Raw genomic sequence first — 20,278 nt, forward strand, 5'->3', positions numbered from 1 at the left:
ATGATAAGCACAGAATATAGAATGAAGTTCCCATTATATTGGAGCAGGAAAAGGGATGGCTTAGTGGATGTATTGTGTGCTTGAATAGAGATTGCTATCAAGGGCATAACTTCTGTTTTGGGTGGTGGATTTGCATATGCCCAACTTATTATGAAAAATAATTAATTATTTAAAATCAGACCATGCTTGAACCAATACTGAAGTTGTGTCACAAGCCATGAATTATTATGTAACCAATTTCTGTATTTGAGGCTCACTCAAAAAAAAAGGCCAGATTTCAAACAGTATTTTGTTCAAATCGTTTGGGACATCGTTTGAGTGTTTACAAAGAAACAAAGCTATCCCTGTGATAGTATGTTCTCACTTTAAAAAAAATTGTTTTTCTAACAGGTAACATTTTTATCAAAGAAATTATATGCAAGGCAAACAAAGTAGAAGATAATTCTCCTGCATGTGGTTATGTTAACCAAGTGGTGGCAGCACTGAGCAGTTTTTTTTTTTTTTTTTTTAAGTCTAATAGTTTATAGTGGAAGCTGAGTAAATTATTTTTATTTGATTTACATATTAGTAGTATTGGTTGGTCCAGGTATCCACCTATGTATCTCCCTATTTATTCCCAGGTGGAAGCCATCCCAAGGTCACTGAGATCTATAGAATTACCTCTTTTTGAGCAATTGCTCTCATAACCAGGTTACATCATGTAACTCAAGATGCCTGACTACTCAAAGTATCTTCAAGATCCAGAATTTCCTGGAACCACTGTGATTACTTCTTTTTATTTTCACCTTTTTTAAATTTTTCCCTTACCATGATATTCTAATTTATTTTTTGAGTGCATTCTGCATTGATAAAGAATTTACCAAAATCAAAAGGCCCTTTGAAACATCTGAATATTTCTTTGTAGAAAGTTTTTTAAAAGATCTGTTTGTATGACTGCCTTCTGACCCTCTTTATTCATTTACCAGTTCAAACAAGATGTAATGATCTGCATATAACTCTGTGCCAGGCACTAGAGGAAAGAGGTAGTTAGGACACGGGTGAGACCAGCTGCTCTCGTAAAGTTTGCAGGCGAGGTCCCCCAACACATCTCTTCTTTTCCCTTGTGTGTTAGAGAAGCTCATCAGAGCAGACGTGCTCGCTCATCTGAGTGTTCTGCTCTGTAGAATATACACTGCTTGGAGTGTAGTGTAGTACATTTGACAGAAGTCACTGTGCTAGTGCCTAGGAAACCAAGGGCTTAAACCAGGGCAACTTTTGGATCTCCATATACTCTTTAGGTCACTTAAGAGAATTACGAAGGGCAAGGGCAGCAACCTTTGTGTTATGTATAGGTTCCCACTTCCCATTAATTTGTTTTTTTCACAGCCTTTAAAATAGGTCGACCTAGGAATGTCCTGTGAATTTTCTGTGGCTATAGGAGAAAGAGACTAAGGAAGGGTGGAGGGCCAACCAGGTCCACCCCTTTCTGGCCTAGACAACACCTCCCACTCCACCTCCAAGCTCTACTAATTCTCATATTTGGGGGTGGAGTAGCAGAGTGAGATTAGACTCAATTCCCATTCCTTTTTTGTCCCCTCGCTCCTCAATGATGAAACAACTCTTAAATGATGTTGGGCAAGTACTTAGCACCTGATAAGTATTTTCTGTCTCAGAACCTTGATGTGGAACCCAAAGGATTTAAATATTTCTTATTGGCTTGAGAACAGGAAACACAGCTTCCAGAAGTATCTCCCTTATTTACTTATACAAAATAATTAACTCATTAAGAGACAATAGCTAAATAATTTGATTAGGAAGACATTTATTCCATTAGAATGTACGCTCCAGGGGGTAAAAATTTTGTCTTTTTGGTTCGCTATGTATCCTAAATCTTTAGAACAATATTGGGCACATGGTAGACACCCAGTAAATATTTGTTGAGTGAATAAATGAGCACATTTTCAAGGGCCTATATTCGTCTTCAGAGTGTGGACTTTGTCTTTAAGCATAAAACTTTGCCTTAAAGTTCTGACTTTTCAAGTCCTGAAAGGAAGAAATCAATAAAGAACAGACAAACATGAGTCTTTTACTTCAGCTTTATATTGGAAGACGTAAAAATGCCAGTTACTTAACAATGTTGACACAAAGATACTGACAAAGATTTTAATGAAAGCGACCTTTGGTTTTTTCTTATGTTTTTAAAGGATGGATGTCAGAGGTTTTAGAAGGATCAGACATCTTTTCCTTATGGTGGCCTGTTCTAATTGTTCCTGGTTGTCCCTTGATTTTGTCTAGTTTCTTTCTATGAGTCAATAATAGTAATCATTTATGCAACAAATGTTTATTGAGTCCCTCTTGTCGCAGGCCCTGTTCTTTGTGGTAGGAATACATCAGGGCAAGAAAGACAAAAAGACAAAAATTTCTATCCTTGTGGAGTAGCAGGAGAGATGGACAATGGAAAATAAATGTAATAAATATCCGTTTATATTTATTAGAAGTTGACGTGCTGTGAGAAAAAGAGGAGAGCATAGTAAAGGGGATCAAGATGTTGGGGAATGGTTGTATTTTTGTTGTAATTTTTGGTTGTAATTTTTCAACATTTTATTATGAAAAACTTCAAATGTATAGAAGAGTTAAAAGAATGGTACAGAGAACACCCATATAATCTCAACCAAGATTCTATAATTGTTAACATGTTGCTATTTTGCTTTGTCATGTATCTACCCATTTGTTCATTCATCAACCCATCTTGGTTTTGAAGCATTTAAAGGTGAGAACACACAGTGTGTCCCTAAAACTTCAGCGTGCATATCATTAACTACAGATCAATATGCATGTTTTTAGGTGAAATTTATGTTGCATTGAAATGCACACATCTTAAGCGTACTATTTCTTAAGTTAAAAAAAAATGTAAACTCTCATGTAACTTAAACCCCTATCAGAATAACAAGTGTTTTGTTTTGTTTTGCTTATGAATTGAGAGAGTTTTCTCATGTTCCTTTCCAGTCAGTCCCTGTACCTACCTTCATCCTCATTCCTAGGGAACCGCTGGTCTGTTGTGTTTATTTGTTTGTTTGTTTGTTTTCCCACATGCATGTTTCCCATATGAATACCTTCCTTTGTAGAATGCCTGCTTGTGTATTAAACTCATTTTAAAAAATTGATTTATTTTCTTTTTAAGATTCAGTTTTGAGAGTTCTTTATATAACTGGATGCAAGTTCTTTGTCAGGTACGGGTTTTGCAAATATTTTCTCCCAGTCTTTCGCTTGGTATTCGTTTTGTTAATGGTGTCTTTTCATGGGCATAAGATTTTAATGTTTCTGAAGCTGAATTGATCAGTTTTTTTCTTTTGTCCTTTACGTTTTGTATTCTTAGAAAACTTTGCCTGTATCTAGCACACAAATTAAAGTTTTCACCCAGAAACTATTCAGTTTTAGCTTTTATGTTTAGATTTATAATCCATTTGTAATAAAATTTTCTGTATTCTCTGAAGTAGAGATTACGGTTCAGTTCCCCTCCAACCCCCAGTATGGATGTCAAGTTGTTCAAGTGCTTTTTGTTGAAAAGACTTTCCTTTCTCCATTGAATTGCTTTAGCATCTTTATAAAAAATCAGATGACTGTGTAAGTGTGAATCTAAAGCTGGGCTCTTTAGTCTGTTCCACTGGTGTATATGCCTATCCCTACACCAGTACCATGCCATCCTGATCGCTGTTATCTGTGTAGCAAGTCTTGAAGTCAGGTGTTGTGAGTCCTCCAACTTCACTCACTTTTAAGATTGCTTTGGATTTTCCTGTGCCTGGTCATATAAATTTTAGAATCAGTCAGCCTCTACCAAAAAACCTCATAGAATTATGATTGAGATTACATTGAAGCTATTGATCAATTTGGAAGAATTGACAACTTAACACTATTGAATCTTTCAGTCCATGAACACAGCTTACCTTCCATTTACTTAGGTCATCTGTCAGTGATGTTTTCTAGTTCTCATTGTAGAGGTCACCCTCAAACTTTAAAAATTTACTCCTAAGTGTGTTATGATTGGTTAACTATTGTAAGATGTATTTTTAACATTTCATTTTCAATTAGTCACTCCTTATATACGGAAATACAATAGATTTTTTTTTTTTTAGGATTTTATTTATTTACTTGGCAGACAGAGATCACAAGTAGGCAGAGAGGCAGACAGAGAGAGAGAAGAGGAGCAGGCTCCCTGCTGAGCAGAGAACCCTATACGGGGCTCCATCCCAGGACCCCGGGATCATGACCTAAGCCGGAGGCAGAGGCTTTAACCCACTGAGCCACCTAGGCGCCCCTACAACATATTTTTTAAAAAAAGATTTTATTTATTTATTTGTCAGAGAGAGAGAGACAGGGAACAAGTGGGGGGAGCAGCAGGTAGAGGGAGAAGCAGATGCCTTGCTGAGCAGGGAGCCCAATGCGGAACTCAATCCCGGGACCCTGGGATCATGACCTGAGCCGAAGGCAGAGGCTTCACTGACTGAGCCACCGACGTGTCCCAATAATTGATTTTTTTGTATTGATTTTGATTTTGTACTCTGTGGTCTTGCAAAATCCACTTTATCAGTTCTTTTATTTTTTTTTAATTTTTTAGGATATTCTGCATTAATAACCATGCCGTCTGTGGCTAGGGTGTTTCAGTTCTTCCTTTCCGATCTTAGGCCTCTTTTTAATTTTCCTTGTATTATCACATTACCTAAGATCTCCAGTAAAACACTGGATAGTAATGGTGGGAGTGACACTCTTGTCTTCTTTTCTTGAGGAAAAATATTGAGTATTCCACTATTAAGTATAAGTTAGCTATAAGTTTTGTTGTTTTTTTTTTTAAGATTTTATTTATTTACTTGAGAGAGAGAGAGAGAGCAAGGGAGAGAAAGAGACCAGGGGGAAGGGTAGAGGGAGAGACAGACTCCCACTGAGCAGGGAGCCCGATGAAGGACTTGATGCCAGGACTCTAGCATCATGACCTGAACCAAAAGTAGATGCTTAACTGACTGAGCCACCCAGGCACCCTGTAAGTTTTTTTGTAAATGCCTATCACATTGAGGACTTCACGTTTTGCTTTGCCTTTGCTGAACTACATGTGCAATCTCTGTGTAGTTCTCTGAGCCTTGATGGGCTTCTTGGAGTTTTTCTCATGTGTATGTTGATTAGGGGTCAGAGAATTGGGCAGAATTTATAGATAACACTTTGAAGCTCTACTCTGTACCTTTCTCCTTTTCTGGATATATCCCTTCAATTTTCAGCTCCTGTGATAGCCTCAAACTTTGTGCCTTGATTCCTTAAGCACGTAGGACCACAGATGTCTATCCAAGTTCTAGCTGTCCTGTGTCTAGGAAAGCCTCCAAAATGGGAAATTCTCTGAGTGCCATTCCTGTTTTTCAGATGCCCAGATCTGTCTGTGTCTAGTGACTCCCCAGTGTTTTCCGGATAACTTTTTTTTAAATAGCAGCAATAGGACTATACTTTGAGATGCATTTTGTGGTGCACCTGGGTGGCTCAGTTTTTAAGTGTCTGCATCGACAACTGTTGATTGTTCACAAAGACCCAATTTCTGTATGAACATAATTCAGATTACTACTGGTGTATCTGTAAGAAACTTTGGAGTTTCATGCTGGCAAATTGAATTTAAAGTAAAATGGTGGCAGTATCCCATTTAGAATACAGAAGATCTAAGGTACAAGGCATAGCTCTTTGAGAACAATTTTAACTTGGGCTTTGATAATGTTCTTAAAAATTATATCTAAATGACATCCATTGTGTGATGAACAAAGAAACTTCTATGTAGCAAATAATAACCTTTATTTCAGTATATTAGGCACATGGGCTTATTGTAGGGTTTGGGGGAAGCTTTATTACTTCTACTTACTATTTTCAAAATGAAATGATGGTTGGCATTTCCTGTCTCTTTTGATTAGTTTATTACTCTTATTATTTTTTTTCCTTCCAAATAGAAAACCAAAATGGTATTTTTGGATATCAGTGTGCTAGTGCTTCAGACAAAGGAGGCCTCTGTGTGTGTGCGTGTGTGTGCGTGTGTGTGTGTGTCTGTGTGATTTGCTTTTTTGTTATGTCATTTGGGAGGAAGTTAGGCACATTAATGATGTTATGATTACTTTAATACCAACAAGACCCTTTTAATCTGTAATGCTGGAAATATTTAATAGAAGCCTATTCATGGAAATGTCTTGTATGGGAAAAACATAGATTTAAACCACTAAGTAGGTAAACTTATTGAGGCAAAGATTTAGGACCTGGCTGTTTCCAGTTTTCATTGGCTTTGTTTTATTTCACACATTTCCCCTCTCACCACACCAGCCCTAAACTCTTGAGGTGGTTAATTACAGCCGTCAGCCAAGCACACTTTGGCTTACCGTTTTGGTGGAAGGGATAAGAACAGAGTAATGATTTTATACCTTTCCTGAAGCCAAATCATAATGTGGGTCTTCAGATTTCAAGGAAAGACTTCCAAATAAATGACCATTTTAAAGTTAGACCAATTTTATTTACGTTTCAGACCATGTGGACGAGCGAACCGTGTGCAATGGAATTGCCCCTGAAAAAGATGTGGATGGATTTCATATCATCAACGTTGGAAGACTGTGCCTTGACCAGCATTCTCTCATACCTGCCACTGCCAGTGCTGTTTGGGAAATCATCAAGAGGACAGGTTGGTAACTTGAGGTCCACGGGACGCATCTGTGCAGTGTCCCGATAGAACCGTTTCCCTACTGAGAAAGAAAGAAAATGACAAGCCATAAAACCTCAGTCCGTAGAAAGCTGTAAAGTTTTAGAAGTCAAAGAATAATCCAAAATTGAGTAAAATGAGGAGCGCATGCCAGGTTACAGGTAACTGCCATTGTACCTTGTAGGAGTGAGTTTTCCCAAGAGTAGGTTTGTCTCCCCCCTTTTAAATTATACACTTAATGTGCATTTTCCAAAATGAATTGTGGTTTTCCTTACCTTTAAAAACAAAATGTGATGAACATATTGGAGCCATCTCTAATGACCTAGGTTTTTACTATAGGCATTTACATTTGAATTATGCTCTAAATACAGTAATACTCCCTCGGACCCTTGAGGTGTATAGAGAGACGTTTGTCTCTACTTTAATTAATTTATACTGCCTTTATGTTTGTGACTGTCCTGCCTCTCTTACTGTCCCTTCTGTTTCTGACCACATCTTCTCCTTTTATTTTCTAGGATGGATCCTAGCACCATCCTCTTAGGACATCACTACTTATAAAAACCTTAATTCTAACTTCTTCATTTTATTTACGAATCAATTGTGCCCAAACCAAGTAGAGTGTGTTATATCTAAAAATTTTATCTTTCCTAACTTTATGAGTCCCTGAAATTTAGTACCTCTTTCAGATGGGGTAAAGGGCATGAGCTTTGTTAAAAAAAAAAAAAAATACACTTTTCCTCCACTTCATTTTGTTCCAGATTTGCTGAAAGTTTGATTGCCAATTAAGCTCAACATTGTTGTACTTTGCTTACTTTATAATTAGTAGTTAATATATTTTAAGTCTTTTCATGTCTAACTCTTCATGTGAATCTCCATGTTTAAAAGCAATTTAATGGCAACTTGAAAGTGTAGTTTTTTAACAAGGACAATTCAGAGGAAGTGACAAATCTGTGAAGCGTAAAAAGAATATTCATAAATAACGAATGTGGCACATTATAGAGAAGCCACACAATAATTCAGATTTAATTAGAAGTTTTTAAAGAATGTTTTAGTTGGCTGTTCAAATGTTTAATCTGCTTCTTATTGTTGATTCTTCATTTAAATCAAACTCTATGTTTTAAGGAATTGAAACATTTGGGAAAAATGTGGTTGTAGCTGGAAGATCCAAGAATGTAGGGATGCCCATCGCCATGCTTTTACACACTGATGGAGAGCACGAACGGCCGGGAGGTAGGTCGGGCCTTGATTCCATATATTCTTATGATTTTCTTTGTTCTTAAAATCGAGTCAGGATGTTTGGAAACGTGACTTGGTATATTCGTGGATTTATGCAAATAAAGGCTTCCCTCCTCCTTCATCTAGTGACATGAGCACCTTGAAAGTGAACAAAAGAATTGTTGGAAATATATGGCCCTTTTGTCCCCATTACTATTATTTTGGCCATATACACGTCCTTTAAATAATTGACAATATGAACATAAAGAAAAGTGGAAAGCCACTAAATACCTAACAGTCTATGTTGTCAGTAGACTTCTGCATGCTCACACACGCACACACACACACACACACAGACACACTGATGTATAGAAATAGAGATTTCTTATCATTATTAACCTTGGTGAATTCCAGTGTCTTGATCTTAAATTTTTAAGCATTCCTTTTGGGATCTTTGTTGACATAAGACACCTGAAATAATTTCTTAAAATCCTATGGAAAGAGAAGGCCAGCAATGACATATCACTTACCTAAATAGTGAATGAGACTTTGAATATTTCTTTTCCTTCCTGGGCCTAAGGATTTAAATATTGCCAGTAATCAAAACGTATGTGCGGATCACAGTAAATTAGGGCCTGATGATGACACCAGGTAACTTCAAAAAGCTTTAGTCTTGAGGAGCTCTTTGAAAGGCCAAATCTAGTAGTATGCACAGAGTTTTCATGGTGAACATCGACAGCCCTAGCGTTACTGTTCACTTCCAACATAATCTACTAGGGCTTCTCTGTCTCTTAGGATGTAATATATTGATTCATATTTGCCTTTATGCAGTAATTTCTATGGTAAACAAGTTAAAACAACCAGAGATATTTACCTAGGTATACCGTTTTTGTTGGAAAAAAAATTTTTTCCCAAAGATTTTATTTATTTATTTGACAGAAACACAGTGAGAGAGGGAACACAAATAGGGGGAGTGGGAGAGGGAGAAGCAGGCTTCCCATCAAGCAGGGAGCCTGATTTGGGGTTCAATTCCCGGACCTGAGATACCAGGACATGGATCCTAGGACATGGGATCCCAAGACATGGGATCATGACCTGAGCCAAAGGCAGACGCTTAATGGTGGAGTCACCCAGGCACCCCTGTTGAAGGTTTTGACTCTATGTCAGTGTGCAAATTTTACTTCATTTTCAACATTTTATTTTCTTCTCTCATCGATAACATAACAAGCAGCATTATGTTGCTCCACAAGTTGTATGGTACTTTCTGGTAAGTCCTCTTCTTTCATTCTCAGTCATTCTGGCATATATTAATATTATTTGCATTTTGCAGCTAAAAGAAATGAACTTTAGAGGGTGCGGGTGACTTACCCAAGGCCACATAAGGAAATGCTGGAACCAGAGCTGGCATCTGGATGCTATCTGTGTTTAGGAGGATAGACTCAGGGTCAGACCCACCTCCTGCCACACCCTGTGTCCTTGGATGAGATATTTATGCCGTGCAAGTCTCTACTGCCCATATCCATAAAGCGCAAATAATATTAATATCTCCTTCACTGGGTTAATGTGAAAATTAGATGAGATATGAATGTAAAGTTCTAATTCTGGTGCTGACATATTAAGTTAAGTACACGCTGCTCAGTGTGAACCGTGGCTGTTACTATTATTTCTGTTATATGCTTAACTCAATAATCTGTGGACATATTAACCATAATGTTTTGAATAACATGATCCACGGCTAAGGATGTATTCTTCACCTTGATTTGAAACTTTATTGTCTTTCTTTGGTAGGGTTTATGTTTCCTTTTTTTGGATCAAATCTAGTCTTTGCTGCAATAATTTATGTAAACATAGAATTTATAAAGTCTGTAAAGTATTTGATTGGAAATATGACATCATACTCTTCCAAATCATACTTTCCATTGTACTTTTTCTTACAAATGTCAGTATATTGTATGCTAAGTTCTTGATAAGTTTCCATTGTCCAAAATTCCTAAGTCTAAGAAAATCAATTTATTCCTTCTTTCCCTTCTTTATGCAATTTTTAAATTAGACATCCCCTGTCATAATACATATTAACTTTATAAATACTTTATATACTTCATATTATAAAATATTCTCATGAATGCATGTTGAAAATTGAATTAAAGTGGAATTAGTTATAATACTGGTTACTTACAGGTCAGGTAGTTAACTTTCCATTTATTATAGCAGCACCTAGGTGCCGTTATAATTACAGTATCTAAAACGTAACAAATTATATTAAAAATAATGCTGGGCCGTTTGCAACATGAGTGGTGTTTAATCTCATGCATATTTAATGGGAGTGTGGCGACATATATGATTAATATAATGAATTGTTGAGAGCTGCTTACTGAAGATTTGGAGTCTGTGGGAAAGTTAATATTTCAAACGTCCCTGTCTGTTAGAGCAGTAATTATGTGCCGTGACTACATATGCATTGTTAGCTAATGGAGATAATGAAGGGGGATTACCTCGGCAAATTCATATCTATAGAACTGTTCTGATGACACTCTCAATGTTGAGCATTCAGCTCACGCTGTCTTTCTTTGCCAGAAGAGATTCAGAACCCCAATGATTCATTTGTGTCTTAAAGCCAAAGATAATCATACAAGAAGAAAAATGGCCATACTGTAATTTAGCTTGATTAATATGTGTCTACTCTTGGCTAGCTTTGAGTCCTGATTATTTAGGACATCAATCCCAGCTGTTTGGTGAGAAAGAGCTTCTTTTAATTCCTCAAAGGCTTGAAATATTTAAAGGGCTGAGAATGTGCTCAAATCTTGAGGTAAAGAGTAGTGCTAATGCTTGACCCAGTGGGATTCTGCAGGGAGATTATCTTCCGTTGAGGATATGGCATCACAGAAGGCTTTGTGGAGGACATGGCATTTGAGCCACTGTGTAGTTTATAGAGAGCAGGTGAGAGATGGTTCCTATCTTTCAAGAGCTCACAGTCTTGGTGGTGAAGGGGGACGTTGATACAGAGGTACACAATATACATGTAGGGGTGTTTTAAATTATAAATATTCAATGGCATGAAATAAAATTCACCATTTCTAAGCAAACATTGCATTTGCTTTGGGAAGCCTGTGGTTAATTTAGGGGATATAAAGATATTGACGATAGAGAATCTCTTCTCTTGAGCTCCACTTCTTATAAGGATGTTTGAGTGCAGTTGTGACCACCTACCTAGAGGACACTGTGTCTTCTTTTAACTTCATTGTATGTGGCAACCTACCCAGGTTCACCTTTTTTTCAGAATGGAAACTGAATGCCATTGGTCTCAGCCCAATGTCTTTATTTTTAGCTTTACTGTGAGGAAATAAGAAAGACATTCTTGAGTTTCTCTAACACAGAAGTCTCTACAAGATAACAAAGTACCATAATGACCAGGTGTTAAGATTATTACTTGTCACCAAAAGAATACAGGATCTAATTTTATTTCAAGGTTTTTTTTTTTTTTGAGATTTTATTCATTTATTTGACAGAGAGAGATCACAAGCAGGCAGAGAGGCAGGCAGAGAAAGAGAGAGGAGAAAGCAGGCTCCCCGCTGAGCAGAGAGCCCTATGCGGGGCTCGATCCCAGGACCCTGAGATCATGACCCGAGCCGAAGGCAGCGGCTTAACCCACTGAGCCACCCAGGCGCCCCTATTTCAAGGTTTTTATAGAGTTGGTGTTTTTCTGTATATTTTATATTCTTATGTAGGACATCGCATCTAGACAGATCCCCCCCAAATTGTCACGACATGTAGTTACATGCTTCTCCTTTGGCTGAAAGATTGTGGTATCATTGCAGTTCCTACATTGATGCAGGGACTTTTTCTTTTTTTAAAGATTTATTTATTTATTTGAGAGAGCCAGAGAGAGAGAGAATACATTTGTGTGAGCGGAGAGGCGGGGCGGGGGGATGGGCAGAGGGAGAAGGATAGAGTCCCAAGCAGATTCCCCGCTGAGTGCGTAGCCGATGTCAAGCTTGATCTCACGTCCCTGAGATCATAACCTGAGCTGAAACAAAGAGTCAGATGCTCAGGCTCCCCTCTACAGGGACTTTTTCAAATAGCATTTGAAAGGGACAGCAAGCCGATTATGCTTAGAGTTCTATGGGCTCAGGGGTCTTCTTGATTTCTCTCAGACAACATGCATTCAGTACTTAATTCTCTTGTGAAATGCTGCGGGGAAGACTGGTAGAAAAGACTCGGCTCTCTGTGTCTGGAAGATGGCAGTCCGCATCTGCAGAGTTCATCTCCGGACACTGTTTTCTCCAAATGCGGCTTCTGCATTGGGGTTCAGCTTTTGAATTCCAGCTGCCCTTCTGCTGCACCTTTCTGTGTATCAGGTCATTTCTGTTCAAGGGGCAGGCTATGTAAATGGAAAACCGTAAGACGTTTTGCCAAGAGAATGCCCTTCCTTTGTGAAAATGGGCTCCAGGTGTGAAAACGAACACCTGCCAGACTGGGAACATTGTCTCTCACCTCCAGGAGGTACTGTTGGGAGGTAACCCTGGGAGCAGACAGTCCAGGCAGTGCAATGTGATCTGAATGGTTTGTGTGATTGAGCTCAGCCCAGTGCTGGGTTGGGCCAGGCACTCTGAGGTTTCAAAGAGAAGAGCCAAATAGGAACGCCTAAGAATGCAGGAGTCATGCAAAGGCTCACACCACAGACACTGAGACTTCATCTTGTTGGCAGCGGAGTGGAGTGGGACGTTTGCTACCTTCATGGAGTGAACCATTGTCAAACTGGGGCAGGGAGGATGGCAGGCATTTCCTCTCTGTTCCTCCCATCCCACTACCCCTAAGTTAGAAGGACCCATGTTAAGAGATTGGAGATAGTATGTCTTGTGATGCGTCTGTGCCCATGAGAGACCTTACTGAATTCCAGCACTGAGTTTGCATAGAAGAAAGCAATAGGAAGTAAAATGATTGTTCTATTCTCCTTTTCTAAGCTGAATGATAAGAGTACTGCTTCATTGTTTTAAATTTTATTTATTTGACAGAGAGAGAGCACGAGCCAGGGGAGGGTCAGAGGGAGAGGAAGAAGCAGACTTTCCATTGAGCAGGGATCCTGATGTGGGGCTCAATCCCAGGACCCCTAGATCATGACCCGAGCTGTAGTCAGACACCTAACTGACTGAGCTGCCCAGGTGCCCTGAGTACTGCCCTGAGTTAATTTTTAACATCTCCTAAATTCAACCAGCTCTTATCTGGAAAGCACTGTACTTGGAAAATAGCATGTTTTCTTACCTCAGGAGGCTGGGACTATTATATTCTTGCAACCATCATTAAACATTGTTTATTGATTCATTTCTTTATTTCTTTATGATTTTATTTATTTATTTGAGAGAGAGAGAGAGAGACAGAGACAGAGACAGAGAGAGAGCAAGTGAGAGCAAGCACCAGCAGGGGGCAGAGGAGAAGCAGGCTCTCCTCTGAGCAGAAAGCCTGAAGTGGGGGCTCCATCCCAAGACCCTGGGATCATGACCTGAGCCAAAGGCAGGTGCTTAAGTGACTGAGCCACCAAGGCACTCCTAACCTTTAAAAGGTAAGGTAATGTTCACATCTTTCTCTTTCCCTCTCATTTTCTCTCTTTCCCCATGACCTCAGAGTATGAGACATTTATTTTATGACCAGCACAAAGCAGCCCTTTTCTAGTGTCTCTAAGCCTGCATGTTCCAGGTTCCACTCTATAGCTACATTCTATTACAGAAAGCTCAACCTCTTTTGCAGCTCTTGGCACAATTATGGTGATTAATCATTCATTCCTAACTGTTTACTGGCTGGCTTTCCTACTAGACTGCAAGCTCAGGAGGACAGAGAAATAGCTGATTTATTCACCATCATATTCCCCACCTCCATGACAAAGAAACCAGCCCCTCTGTAAGAAGACAGCAGCATCTATTAGCAGCTCAAGGGGAAAAAAAAATTCTAAAGAAAAGGATAGATCCTGAGTGTTTTACTGGAAAAACACTGTGATCTCTTTCAATTAATGTTGCCAGCAGTACCCTCTCCTCCATTCGCAGTGTCCTGAGATCTCCTCTCTCCTACCTCTGACAGTCATAATCTTAAATCACTTCATTTAAGTGTCATTTAATTTAAGTGTCATTTAAGATTTAAAGTCTGCTACTGTTCCTCACTTCAGACCAAAAAATCCCACCTATTAGGCAAAAACAAAACTATCTTCTACTTGAAATTAGGAAAAATCTTGTCTATGGCTATACTGCCCTGAACACACCTGATCTCATCTGAAATTATTAGAAATTCCTAAAATCTGGAAGAAAACATTTCACTCTCTACAAAAGAAGTAATTCATACCATAAATATAAATGATGATTTAGTGATTTAAAAACATAAAGCCAGGGGTGCCTGGGTGGCTTAGTTGGTGGAGCTCCCAGCTCTTGGTTTTGGCTCAGGTCATGATCTCAGGTCCATGAGACTGAACTCTATTGGGCTCTGCACTCAGCGGGGAGTCTGCTTGAAGATTCTCTCTTTCCCTCTCTCTTTACCCCTCTCCTCATGTACTTGCTCTCACTCCAAAATAAATAAATAAATTTATAAAAATAATAAATAAAGTCAGTGCCAAGAGTGTTATTATACAAAGGTACTAAATATACTTAAATAGTGTGGGCTGTACTCTGTTTAGTCAGTAAATTATCTCTGAAGTCTCTTCTTTTTTTTTCTTCTTATAATTTGTTGCTTTTCGTATTTTGAGGTGAATCTTTCTCTAGACTTTCAGGGCATCTCAGTGCTGCTCCTCTTCGCCCCCTCCCTCATCGATCTGTTTTAACCCCTTACCTGTCATTCTTCAGCCTCTCAGGTAGGGGCACGCCCTCTTACTCTTGTCTTGTAATGTCAGCTCAGATATAAGCCTCAGGCAGGCTTTTCTGATAGCGCGTCTCACCCTCTCACACACACCATCATGGATGCACTGAAGAACTTTTCCTTCACATCATTGATCAGTTTGTGATAACCATTTCTTAGTGTCCTTATTAAATTACTGTTCATCCACACTCACTAGGCTGTTAACCCCACAAAAGCGAAGACCACATCTGCTTATCTTCTCATTTTATCTCCAGCACCTCACACAATAGGTGTCCAGAGTCTTTGTTCAACAAATGAATGGGTAAATTTACTTTACTCCTAGAAGAGTATCATGAAAATTTTAATAAAACTATTCATAAGCTGTATTCTTAGCAACACCCATGTACCACAAAATCTTAAATGGGTTTGATTTTTTAAAAAAGGGGGAAGAGTTGTTCAAATAAATTTGGGAAATCTGGATTAAATAAATCAATCTAGGGGTACCTGGGTGGCTCAGTGGGTTAAATCCTCTGCCTTCGGCTCAGGTCATGATTCCAGGGTCCTGGGATCGAGCCCCACATCAGGCTCTCTGCTCTGCGGGGAGTCTGCTTCCCTTTCTCTTTCTGCCTGCTTCTCTGCCTACTTGTGATCTCTGTCTCTGTCAAATAAATAAATAAAATCTTTTAAAAAATCAATCCAATCAATCACTTGACTGTGATATTTCTCAGAGACTTTAATATAGTGATAGAGTATATAGTCTTTAACGTGGTAAGCACTGTGACTCTCTGGCTCTGGAAGTTGGTTTTCATTTTTTGTTTTTTTTCCCTAACAAAATACATATCTCTGTATTTATATTTGCTGTATTTGCCCCTGGATATTTGCTGTGTTTGCATTAGCATGCCCCCAGAGGTCTAGCCTTTTTCCACAGAGAGGTTGACTAGAAGGGCTGTAAGCAGCGCAGTGTACTTCAAGAAGCCTGAATATTTCACTCTCAAATGCAGGCAGAAATCTTGGGTGAACTTATTTAGTATTTGTGTATCATCTTTTAAGCCATGTTTGCAGAATCAGACATTGTAGGAAGGTCCTTGAGTTTATTTTTATCTGTTAATCTTGGAGAGTAGAAAATAAGTGCATAATTATATAAAGCTGAAACAAACAGACCCCTCCCCTACGAACATACACACCCCCCTTCTAGTCAAAGCAGCTAGAAAGGAAAGAACAATACTTTGGCTCATGCTAGCACCCCTTGTCCCGTGCCTAAGCTGGCTAGCTCATTTTGGCTAGGATTTGGAAGAGTTTGGTCACTTTATTTGTTTTTTTTTTTTTGTTTTTCTGGGGTTTTTTTTTGTTTTGTTTTGTTTTGTTTTAATAGCTTAAAATCTGTTTCACAATCAGAAATTCTATCAGTCCTGACTTGGCAACTTCATACCGTGGAGAATTTGGTCACCTGCAGAATTGATTCATGTCAATGACTCAAAACATTTCATTCCTATTAATAGGAAAATAATCCTAGAAATAGAAGGTTTCAAAACCAATATCTGCATTTATGACTGCCATACTGTTCACACCATAGCTGCAGCCTTGAATGGCAAAGATTGACTCCTGGAGCAGGAGAATCTGAAGTCAGTGAGCATAGACTCTTTGGTCCCATTGCCTGAACACATATTCTGTTCCTGCATGTCCCTGTGAGATCAGGGTATGCATGGTTGTTGGGAGAGTTAAGTGAGCTGATACGTGTAAAGGATTTAGTATTCACACATGGTGAGTATTGAGTACATGTTAGCTATCACAGTATACTTATTCTAAAAAGTATTCGAAGTGGGCCACAACAGTATATGAAACACCATGCCAATGTGAAATAGTTAAAAGGGAGAAGCAAGGCCTGGAACTAAGAGCCAAGAATAAGGCTATTAAAAATAGGCCTGTCATTAAATCTTCATGGATATATTACCACTCCCAAGCACATTGCTTTTTATGTACTAGTGCTGAATATATGTTGGGTGAATGTGTTTGAGTCTAAACTATACTTTATGATTAGGTCACTAATTTCATTTTGAGAGCTCCTTCACAGGAAAAAAATGATCGGTTGTCCAATTACATGTCTTGAGAATTAAAAATAAATACATGATCAGGATAAATAAAATGGTTTTTGGTGTGAAGACTGAAAAATAATTTCTCCTGAGGGTTCTTATAAGCAGGAAACTATGTAATGAACTGAGTAATATTCATAACAGGCTTTTTAATTTGATGAAATGGCCGCATTATATAGGGCTATTTCTGTTATTGCTTAAGCACAGATTAAAGTTACCACTGGCATGCATTTCCTCTATGTCACTAGATATTTCTTCTCATTTTCTGTTTCTGGGTCATTCTTTTCTTCCCAACTTCTAAACCAGTGCTCCTCAACTTTAGCTTCCCACTGAAATCATTGTGGGGCTTTTAAAAATACGGCTGCCAGAGCCCAACACAGAACAGTTAAATCAGAATCTTCCAGTTGGACCTATCAGTATCAGTATCAGTATTTTTTAAAATGCTCCATAGAGGATTCTAATGTGGTCAGGGTGAGGACAACTGTTCAGAAGATGGAATAAGCCCAGGGCTTTGCTTGTCATTCCAGAGCCATTCCTAGGTCATCTTTTCTAGTCCCATAGCCTTAAACACCTTCTGTATTTCCTATGTGTCAAGACCCATGTAACCACTGTCCACTTGACACATCCACTTGGATGGCCAATAGGCACTGCAAACTTACATATGCAAACCTTCAATCTTAATTTTACTCCCCATAGTCTGTCCTGTTTTCGGAAGTGGCACTGTCACTTCACCCCATTGCTCAGGCCACCCTTTACCACTCTCTCTCACACCTCTTGTCTTACCCATTAACAGTCTGTTTAAAATATACCCATGATCACCTCCACCAAAGGTTCTAGTCGACAGCCATTGTCTTTCCCTCGGAGCACTATGAAATTTATAAACCAGTTTCTCAGCATCCATCCTTGTCCCTTCTCTCATGTGTTCCACACGGTGGGTCTCAGTCACCCATGGCTTCCCATAATACTCAGCACAACATGACATCAGAATAAAATCCAGAGTCCTTCATGTGATATGTGAGACTTACAGGAGCTGGCCTGGGCTGCGTGTTTTTACTCACTTCCTACCGTTCTCACCCTCCGTCACTGCCCTCCAGCCACGGCTGACCTTTGCTTCCCTAGAACACACGTCATATGTGCTTGTGTGTCAGGGTCTTTGACTTGGTTTTCCTTCTTACTGGAATGTTCTTTTGGGAGGTTATTTACATAAAATATATTTCTGATTTCCTTTTGGTTTCTCTCCGAACATCACCTCCTCGGGCTGTCCCCCACCACCTTATCAATATATCACCTGTGCTGTTATTCTGGATTCACTTACTCTGCATTCCTTTCTTCATAACACTTATTACTACATAGAATTTTATTATATGTGTATTATTATATATTCTCTTTGTTGAATAAATAAATCTGTAACTTAAATAATTTTTGGCCAAATAAAGGGGCAGATTTTTTAAATATCTAGAGACACTGGTGATGAGGACTTAGTCCTCCCTAATACTCTTTGTCTCAAAGGTAGTTTGAGATGGTTGTTTAAAAGGAGTGAGCTTGAAGTGGTATTGACTAATCAAAAATGAAACCATATTCCTTAGCTGTTCATCCTCCTAGTAGTCCACGGTGTCTGGAAGATAACTGAAGGACTGATCGATAGCAAATCAGACCAAACAGGTCTTGACCAGATACAAACGCATTTAAAGCCTGGCCTGTTTTAACTCTGAAAAGCAGGCTTAGCTCTGAGTGCTCTGTAACTCTCTCTAAAATTATTTAAGCGATTTAATCTAGAAAAAAAACAACCGAAGTTGAAATAGAAAACTTACAGGGTCACCTGGGTGGCTCAGTGGATTAACCATCTGCCTTCAGCTCAGGTCACCAGCCCAGGGTCCTGGAATCCAGCCCCACGTAGGGCTCCCTGTCAGCGAGGAGTCTGTTTCTCTGCTCCCTCTGCTGCTCCCCCCACTTGTGCTCTTTCTCTCCCTCTCTAGCTCAAATAAATAAATAAAATATATTTTTTAAAGAGATTAAAAAAAAGAAATGGAGACCTACAGTAAATGGAATTCAGGAGTTGGGAGAATGCAGTACTGTTTCATACTATTTCAAGATCTGGAAAATGGCCTCTTGATCATTTTACAAATGGTAAAAAGTAAAGCGAAAACCTTTTTGTATTAGAGGCATTAGCTGGCCCCTTATCAGTGTTTTCTGTCATTAGCTGGCCTCTTATCAGTACTACTGGTACAGGCCAGGTGGAATCTGAAGGCAGAATTTATCCCAGAGGAAAAAGAGGTGTCATCCGAGATCCCTCAGTGGCTTCCCAAAAGAGGCAGGACGATTGTCCAGCCATGCTGTTCTGCCAACTGACGTGACCATGTCATGGTTGCCGGCTCTGATGTTATAACTGTGAACCCAGGCAGTGTTGCTTCTGTCTGCCTGATGCAGACGGAGGCTGTGGCTTGTCATGATTAGAGCTTGGGCGCTAGTGCCAGACTGAATTAGTTTGAATTCAGGCTCTTAGATGGTTTGTAGGACTTTGGACAAATTACTGGACTCCTTGTGTCTCCTCAGGCTCCTCATTTGTCAAATACAAATGACATTAGCTTCTACCTCATAAAAAATACCCTTGCAGTGTCTTATGAAGATTGTGTGATAGGAAAATGTATGATCATCTTGTGTAAGGTGCTAGAACAATGTTAGATGTGTAGCAAGTTCTTACATAAGGGCCATTGTAATCACGCATATGTAGGCTCTGTCCATTTAGCTGCTACAGAGAATTTCTCTGTAGAAAGGCTTTTGTTTGTTTGTCGTGTGCTACAAGACGCGATCGCAGCTTACGACGAGGGTAAGAAACACATATTTCCAGTCCAGAGTCTTTAGACCTCTAGAGGCATTTGTCCAAAAACAGAACTCAGGCCACTTTTCTCCTTTGGATGCTGTTCTGGTGATGAATACTGACTTTTCCTGCCTATAATTTTCTCAGTGTTTTGCCTCTATTTTTATTTTTATTTTTTTAGAGGGAGAGGCAGAGGGAAGGGGCAGAGAGAGAGTGAGAATCTTAAGTGGGCTCCACACCCAGCACGGAGCTCGACACAAGCCTCACGACCCTGAGATTGTGACCTGAGCTGAAATCAAGAGTTGGATGCTCGACGGACTGAGCCACTAGGTGCCCCTCCTTTAAACCAGACCATTGTATGAGTTAATGTATCAGGAATGACTCCGTTTTCTCTTATCCAGAGAAAATGACAAAGCAAATGCCTAAGTGTAAGAGTCGAGCCCCTACTGGATTGGGCATTTTGCTTTGTCTGCCAATGCAGGTATTTAAAAATTTGCTCATGGAAAAGGACGCTGAGACTTGTTCTGTGCTGCCGTTGAAGACAGATCTAGGATCATGGTAAAAGTTGCAAAAAGTGAGACGTCGGCTCTTGCGAGGAAGAAGTTTCTAACTGGGCTAAATAACGTGCCTTTCTTGCATTTTTATGGGAAATAG

At 39.2% G+C, this 20,278-nt stretch overlaps 1 protein-coding gene across 9 annotated transcripts in view; it reads left to right on the forward strand.

Annotated features, from left to right (window-relative positions):
• Window positions 1–20,278, forward strand: part of MTHFD2L (methylenetetrahydrofolate dehydrogenase (NADP+ dependent) 2 like) — a 134,679-nt gene that overhangs the window by 32,542 nt on the left and 81,859 nt on the right. For all 9 annotated transcript variants that reach the window (XM_047719526.1, XM_047719530.1, XM_047719525.1 and 6 more), the window contains 2 exons: window positions 6,518–6,670; window positions 7,811–7,918. In XM_047719526.1, coding sequence (XP_047575482.1) covers window positions 6,518–6,670; window positions 7,811–7,918 — 261 coding nt within the window. The remainder of the gene's footprint in view (window positions 1–6,517; window positions 6,671–7,810; window positions 7,919–20,278) is intronic.

The sequence above is a fragment of the Lutra lutra genome, chromosome 2 (genome assembly GCF_902655055.1).
Source record: "Lutra lutra chromosome 2, mLutLut1.2, whole genome shotgun sequence".
NCBI classification, from domain to species: domain Eukaryota; kingdom Metazoa; phylum Chordata; class Mammalia; order Carnivora; family Mustelidae; genus Lutra; species Lutra lutra.